The sequence below is a fragment of the Hetaerina americana genome, unplaced genomic scaffold, assembly GCF_022747635.1.
Source record: "Hetaerina americana unplaced genomic scaffold, ioHetAmer1.1.p SCAF_27, whole genome shotgun sequence".
Classification (NCBI taxonomy): Eukaryota; Metazoa; Arthropoda; class Insecta; order Odonata; family Calopterygidae; genus Hetaerina; species Hetaerina americana.
In genome coordinates, this window is record NW_027286841.1 from 1,576,283 (window position 1) to 1,585,000 (window position 8,718).

General features: G+C 43.1%; 1 protein-coding gene across 1 annotated transcript in view; it reads left to right on the forward strand.

Annotated features, from left to right (window-relative positions):
• Positions 1-2,426: 2,426 nt before the first annotated feature.
• The window catches only part of LOC139689663 (protein rhomboid-like), a 29,700-nt gene continuing 23,408 nt past the window's right edge, over positions 2,427-8,718 (forward strand). Inside the window, exon 1 of the mRNA XM_071586853.1 lies at positions 2,427-2,489. Within this exon, the coding sequence (XP_071442954.1) occupies positions 2,427-2,489 (63 nt within the window). The remainder of the gene's footprint in view (positions 2,490-8,718) is intronic.

The window sequence follows — 8,718 nt, forward strand, 5'->3', positions numbered from 1 at the left end:
AGTATCATAATCTTCATGAATATTCTGATCTTCTTGGCGTGGACTCTTGGTGTGGCCCAGAGTGATCGTGCTCGTTTCTGAGAATCTCTCTTCGGACTGCACTTTCGATGTTTATTTTTCTCTTTTCTAATATTTGCGAAAATGAAATATTTTTATTATTAGATAATCTACCGGTTAAGGTAGGTTTTGCACGGACACAGCTGCCAAATAAATATTTGTGACTCCTAACAAAACAAAACACAAAATCCCGCATTCCACCCTCCATCAGGTCCCTTTTCATCCCTGAGTACTTCCTTCATCACGTCCAACATCCCTATTCTGTTCCTACCCTTTCCTCGTTTGCCTAACATTCTCCCCTCTATTACAGTCTTCAACTTTCCACTGCCGACCAATATGCTCTTCATCCATTTGTACTGCCTCCTTAGGATTTCTCCCAACAAACCCCTATCTTCGCCCACGATACCAAGTACTTCTTCATTTATTTTCCTTCCGGTCCATTTCACCAGCCACTTTTCCTGCTTCGATAGGATTTCCCCCAACAAACCCCTCTCTTCGCCCACCATACCCAGTACTTCCTCGTTTGTTTTCTCCTCTGTCCATTTCACCTTCTCCATTCTTCTCCACACCCACATTTCAAAAGCTTCCAGTCTACGTCTATCCTCCTGCTTCAATGACCACGTTTCCGCGCCGTACATAGCTACGCTCCATATCAAAGTTTTTACGAGTCTTTTCTTAACATCCTTTCTCAACGTCCCTCTCATCAGCTCCCTCCTCCTTGTGAAAGCCTCTTTGCCTAGCGCAATTCTTCTCCTTACTTCCCTACTAATTTTATCATTTAAGTTCAAAACACTTCAATACCTAGTTGTACCAAACCTGGAGATTAAATGCATGTGCATACGTGCATTTTAAACAAAAAAAGCAAGATTGTCAAATCGCCGCCAGTGTAGAAAGAGGTCAAGAGGAGAGCAGTGATGATTTTTCACAGAGATAAGATAGAGTTGATTTGGTGAATGTGCTCGAGGATACGAATTCGGATCAATGATGTCGATAAGACAATAATTGGAGAGGAGAAGCGGGCAAAGAACGAGCATTTGTGGTCATCTGGGTTGGGCATGTGGTAATTAAGGAGTGCCTCCGAGTATGTCTCGATGAATGGAACTTCGAAATTGAAAAAGGGAAAGCAGCAGCTCAGAGCAGACAGTGACGGATTTGTCTGTGCTGGGTATGCTTTCTACATATGTGGTTAGTATAAAAAGTATCGGAAAAATAGATTTATTTCTGCTATTGCTACAATGCCTCTTAAAATTCTTTAAAGGACATCCCTTTAGCGTCGACACACTTTTTCCAGCGGTTTTTCCTCGACTCGTAGAAGACTCCTTGGTGGAGGGATTCAGGAAGGTCTTTAATGCTACGCGAGCAAGCTTCTTTGATGGGACTTAGGGTACCATTGTGGTGTCCTTTGAGAGACGGAGGATTTCACTTTTGGGAACGGGAAAAAGTCTGCTGGAGGCCAGTCTGGACTGTAAGGGGGTTGGGGACTCGTCGCGATGCCGTTTCAGAAGGTCTTCGTAAGCAGACACACTCGACTTCGTTCTTTTGGTCGTCCGTCCAAAGGCCTTCGGGAGGACGAGTTTAGCGCACATCTTTCGCATCGCCAAATTTTCAGTGATAATGGAGTATGCTTTCACCTTATCCATGCGAATACGCGATCTGCTATCATTCGCACACTTAACCTACGGTCTGAATTCTGCACTTTCGCGCAATTCAGTGAAAAATTGTTACCGATACTTTTTATACAAACCTCGTATCATGCTTCCAGAATATGATTTCGGTGATTATAAACGTATAATTAAGACAGAGAGGAATCAATGAACACATTGCGTGAATGGGGAAGACTAAATTTATTAATCTTAATGGAATCATGAGGAACGGTTTCTACGTAGTTTGAGGTCGAGGCCGAATTGATTTGGGGACCGCGGCCGTAAAACCGTAGGTATTCAGCGGCCGTCAGTCACCATGGCGATGATACGGCTGCTGGGGAAGGACGAGTTTCCATCCCCTATTCAAATGCAATAGCCGCGTGGAGATTGACGCGGTGAACCCCTCCCCCTCCCCTTGCCTTTCCCATTTAAACCCTCTTACCCTGATTGGGGAGCGCGGGGTTGATGACGACTAGAGACGGAGGAGCTCACTCCTCTCCCATTCGCGTGTTTGTTGTAATTTTCGATGGCTTTTATTAAACGAGTCATAGCATTGTTATGGCGCGAAAGAATTCCACCCCGCGTTCCCCATTTCCCCCTTCCCTTCCCTTCATCTTCATTGAGTTTTGATTTTGAGGTCCAGCACGGCTCAGTTGCAAAGATTCTCAGCGGTTTGCCACGACATTTCTTTGAGTTCGTTTTTTTTCGATCGCCACGACTGTAAGAATGAACGATGCACGTGAACAGGAGGCCTACGCCCCAGTTTTTACGGGAAATAAAGTGAACGTGGTATGTGCAATAAATGCGCGACCTGGTGCAATCTGGTGGCCATGACGCGGACTACAGCCCCGCCCACTGGCGGAGCTAGTTGCCGGAGAACCAATGAGCTGTATGTGCTTGGCGGATCGTCGAGCTGTGCGTATGGTGCCAGTTATATTAGTCTCCGTTGTCCTTGTTTTTACTGCTTGTTGAAAATGGTAATTGACGAAATTACGGAGCAACGAATCAACATCAAGTTTTTGGTGGAGTGAGGTAAAAGGTATCAAGAAATAACAGAAATGATGACAGCTGTTTACGGTGATAATGCTCTGAAGAAAACTTCCGTTTTCAGTTGGATTAAGCGTTTTGAAGATGGCCGACAAGACGCCACGGATGATGCAAGGCCGGGACGACCTTCAACCACCTGTGTTGACGACAACATTGATCGTGTGCGGTCCCTTGTCCTTAGCGATCGTAGAAAAACTGTCCGAATAATAGATGATGAACTGAAATTCGGGCAAATCAACAGTGCGCACTCAAAATTCAATCACCTTGATCCTTGATCATCCCCTTATTCGCCAGATCTCGCCCCCCGCGACTTTTTCCCTTTCTCAAAATGCAAAAAATTGATGAGGGGAGATCACTGGGTGGATGTGGGCACAATAAAGCGAGAAACGACGGGAACGCTAAAAAGCCTAACTACCGAGTATTTCCCAAGGTGCTGTAAACAGTGGAAAAGAAGATGTAATAAGTGCATAGCATAGTAAATGGAGAGTAATTTGAAGGGCACAATTTCGATGTAGACTACATTTTGCACAATAAATTTTGTAATGGCATCAGGTCGCGTATTTATTGGACAGAGTAGTACGCTCTCCGGATATCCGTCGACAGTCGATGGAAAGTTCCGTCGGCGAGGATACCACACGGAGTCACATTCTATTCTATTCCAGACTCACGACGCTGAGCAACACAAAGAGGAATGGCTTGTCTGTAAAAACACCATATTGCACGATAAGGGTATAATAAGGGATGCGATACCTTATGACCTGTATTTAATTTCCTATTTGATATGATTTTAATATCCGATCTCAGAAATTAATATCCAAGTAAGTGATATATAACGTGGTTAATTTTTAGGTCGGAACTTTGTGAAAGTCTATTTTAGCGGTGACATAAAATAAAATAAATGAGGCCGGGCTGATTTCTCCGATCTGATCGTTTTGATCTGAGGATAATTTGTCAGAGATAAATTAACCATAGTTAATTTGTACCAACGAAATCATCTGCATGGGTTTCAGTTACACTTTCCCCGAGGTTAAAACAAAATTAAATTCACACGCGCCGCTTCTCTAACACTATCATTTTCACCTACACAAGGACTTGTGCAGCAAACGTGTCCAAGCTGAGACAAGAATCGCTGTTGTGCGGACACAAGTCAAGATAGAGCCACGAGCAAGGCGGTGTTTTACTTCGCATAGGCGCCGCTAGAAGGCGACACCTCATTGATTGTGAATCGTCTAGCGGTTGGCTCGTATAAAGATCAGTCTCATCATTTGTTGTACATACCTGGTATAATCTATGGGAGAAGCTAAAATATTTTTTATTTTAGTTTTCCATCAGAAATATTATGATCATGGTGAATTTATAGTGAAAATTTGTTTTATATCTCCAAGGATATTTATATTTTCATCGCAAACTTCTTGGTTAGTCATAGATGAAGAGATAAATAAAACCCTTTGCGTATACATATTAGCTCGGAGGCAACGGGAACGAACAGTATGTGTGGCTTACGCAATATCTGCATCTTTGCCAAACGCTGATTATCAGTCAACTAAGAAAACACTAAATCATCAAATGGCAAATAAAATAGTGAAGAAGGCATTTTTTTCAAACTCGTTAATGGGTAAATATTTCGAATGGAAAAGAGGGTTACCGAGAGAATTTTGTACTTTTCTTATCGGTTATTTAAACATTTCGCTATCTCTGTATACTTAAACATTATATTTTTAGGTAATCATTTGTTGGAAATTCACTTGAATAAATATTTCCTTGAATATTTATAACCTTAATTGAGGGTTAAGCGCACCTCAGGTTGTCATACATTTCATTTAGTTCCTAAGTTACCTCTTGTAATTGACACAACCTCATTCACCATTCGTACAGGTATTGACCTGCAATATTATTTTAAAATTGTTTCATACTCTTGTAACTTTTATAAATACAATCATGCTTATTTTATACTACGACGAATAATCCCGGGAGTCGGACCTGCAGACATGGGATATGTTTATTTCACGCATTTACAACTGAGGCATAAACGGAGTTCTGGGCTGATTCAGGCCCGTGGGCCGCGTGCTGGCTTCAGTAATTATATAAATTAAGCAATTAACTTAATTCATGAAATCACCGCTTCCTGCCTGAAACTCTACGGTACTTCGAAAATACTCCCCCAAAATTAAACCAATTCTCGATTTCCGCCTAGCTAAGCCACGCGGTTTTTTTAAAGGTGTCGCTTAGGAAATTGGACCGAGAAGTTATGAGCATATTATTTATTTCCTGACCTGCAATTTCCACACACACCAGCTTAATTTCGTCCGAATCGATCAAATAAATGCAAGTCAGCGCGGAAAATCATGCTAAAGTATTTCATTACGGTTCGAACGTGTGTGTATAAAATATACGCGAATCGAGGATTTAATATTTCCAGTCCTCGATGTAAATTTACGAGTCCAAGTTGTACTGAGCGATTTCAGACTAAAGGTCCCTCCGCTCAGTCGTGAGTAATCTCGGAATGAATTTAGCAAACACGCAAGCAATTCCCAAATTCTCATTCAAAATTTCCCAAAATTTCCCTTTGGTCCCCAAAGGTCTTCTGTGTCATTTCAATCGTCTCCGTACAACTCTTGCCGAGACTGAAGCAAAACTTGATTAACATTCGTTGATCCGTTCTTTCTGTCGTTTTCAACAGTAAACGAATGCGACGAACGGAAAACACACGTTGGACACACGCTGCGTGCGATCCAAGGCGTCCGGCCGGGAACTACGGCATTCAGGGAGCTCGTGAGGGATTACTGGTTTAGCTCATACCCCGCAGAGACAACACGAGCGCTCTGGCGCGAATATATGAACGAAGGTCGGATAGTTTTCGGACACTCCTCTTAATCATCAGCAGTGAGGTATTTTGCTTATTTTTTTAAAGCTTAAAAGGCAATTAATTGAAATATTTTCAATAGAATGAAATTGACATTTAATTTTTGCGCACCATTTTTGTTACAAGCCACTCGATATTAGATGGAAATAACTGCTAATGAGCACCATTATGATGACCAGTGCATGTGCACCAAATAAGGCCGCCAGGGTCGATGCCACTCTCCCCACCCCTCCCTTCGGAATGATCTAGCGATCCAATGAAAGAAGCATCGATGACGCGGCCGCGGGCTGCATCGGAGGTGAAGCCCGCGATGTTTGCGTGGCGACGTGGGTGGAGGACGATTCCCCTTCCGCATCGACGGCCATCGTCGCCCCAATCAACAGCGCACGCTGTCCCTTCCAAACCCTTTTGAACTGAAAGAGGCTCTTGGCTGGAAATCCCACAGGGGCAAAAGAAAGAATAAAAAACTAAAGAAAGTAAACGACGCGCTGTGAATAATTAAGCTAAGGTACCCTAAATGCAGACTCAGATGAACTACCAGTTAAGACTTTAGCATGAACTATACCGCTATATGGATCGGAAACCTGGAATGTAAGGCTGAAGGATGAAAATGGACTTTAGGCTTTTGTGGTTAACGGAGAATAATGAACAAAATATGTTAAAAAAAAGAAAGGCTAACGATGAAGTTTTTAGTATGGTAAATCGGAGAACAATTGCTAAAAAATATTCAAAGAAGAAAAAAAAGTGGTTGGAGGAAATAATTTGAGCTAACTTGAAATGTTTTAGGCCGTAATAGAGGGGGAAATGTCAGCAAAGATGGTAATAGAGAACTGAATAGAATAGAAGAAAGGATGGAGATAGGTTTTAATTATGAAGAAGTGAAGGAGGAAATTATTTAGGGTATGCCATGTAGATGAAGTCGACGCGAAGCATTATTGTTGTAGAATTAGTCGCCAGGGGCCGCCATAAGCCTACCTGAATTGGATAGCATTGCATTTGTATAATGGTGATATTTTGAAAATACTGTCAATTTTCATGGTATGCAGCGTGGTATGGCTGACGTTATGGAGTGCTCCGAATAGAAATGTTGAGTTTCACAAATTAAAAAGTATTTGGCAGGCTCCTTTCGTTGTTTCCAAGTCATTAATACCGGTTATCACACTCCGTGATACAAATTGACAATAAATGAGCACTGATAATGATATCATAAGACATCTAAACTGGTCGAATACAAACATTTATGGAATGGGAAATGTCAATGACTCCTTTCAATAATCTCTTGTTTTCGTAAACATCAGTCAGGACCCTATAGTCGATGCTAAAATTCAGGTCACTCCATTATTTTTCATAACATTCCGGTCATTTTCTAACCCTGCATGCACAGAGTAGTCCCATTCCACCTCCCCCCCCCATGTGCGTGCGTTTGTTTCGCCACTCTCTCCGATAACGCTTGGGTGCGCGTCAATTCCGGTTGATTGGTGCGTTTGCGATGCGAGGCACGCAAAGAGGAGGAGGGGTCTTGTCGATTGCCGATGCGTTCGGGAGAGGGGGGGAGGATGGGATGGAGTGAGGGGGGGCAACAGATAGCAGCAGCTGGTCCACTCGCTTCCCGCCCCCCTCCCCCACTTCACTTGAAGAGGCAATTGAGATACGGAGCGTCGGGAGTCGGAATGGCGATGATCCCGTCGGAGATAGAAGTTATGCGTCACGTGAGGGCGGCCCGCTCCCGCCTGCATGTCTGGGGCAGCTGCCCGCCCTGCACCGCGCGCGATTCGACCGGCGACCCGCGGACGTTCCCAGCGTTCGATTCAAGGGGCGGTTGGGTAGCCTCCCGCCCCTGGACTCCCTCGCCTCCACTCCTGTCGGAATTCGATGTTTTCGTTCCACCGACTGCTCTTCAATAATGCCTTCAATAATACAATAACAATAAGGAACAATAACATTAGAACAATTCAACAATAGAACTCTCCGAAGGTCGAAATTTAACAGCAACCATATTTTTCCATTGGGCCAGTATCACTTTAATTGGTGATGGCTCTACGCCTTGAAACCTAGGTCGTCTAAAAAGATATAATTTTTGAGGAAATACCAATGGTATTCTTATGAATCGTGGAAATGTAAGTCGCCTGGTTCCGCTCAATTTTTTAAATTCTAATTCCAAAGTCCTTCTTGCCCCAAATCTATTAGTACTACTGGTGCCGATGATGTCGACAGTAAGACGTCACTCTCTACCCTTCTCAACTAAATCAAGGAGCCAAGGATCTTACGTTCTCGCTCTCGGGGCAACGTTCTAATCATTGAAATCTGGTAGTTACTTGGGATTATGGCTTGAGTGCAAGTCGAATGGCTGAGGTGAAGAAAAATAACCGAAGTCAATGACGAGACGCCTTGGCATATTGATTCAATGTTCGTTACGCATACTTTCTGATCAAGGTGTGGAATTCTCGGCATCTTAAAAAGACGTCCTATTTTAAAAATATTATATATGATATTTTTTAAGTAATCTACCGGTTAAGGTAGGTTTTTGGACGGACACAACTACCAAACAAATATTTTATTACTCCTAACAAAACACAAAATCAATCATCCTACTCTATATCAGGTCCCTCTTCATCTCTAAGTAATTTCTTCCTCCCTTCATCCCGTCCAACATCCCTATCCTGTTCCTTCCCTTTCCTCTTTTGCCCAACATTCTACCCTCTATCACAGTCTTCAACATCCCACTGCCGGTCAACACCCCCTTCATCCACTTTTCCTGCCTCCATAGGATTGCTCCCAACAAACCCCTCTCTTCGCCCACCATACCAAGTACTTCCTCATTTGTTTTCTTCTCTGTCCATTTCACCTTCTCCATTCTTCTCCACACCCACATTTCAAAAGCCTCCAATCTACGTCTATCCTCCTGCTTCAATGACCACGTTTCCGCTCCGTACATAGCTACGCTCCATATCAAAGTTTTTACGAGTCTTTTCTTAACATCCTTACTCAAAGTCCCTGTCATCAACTCCCTCCTCCTTGTGAAAGCCTCTTTGCCTAGCGCAATTCTTCTCCTTACGTCCCTACTACTTTGACCGTGTTGGTCCAAAACACTACCGAGATACGTAAACT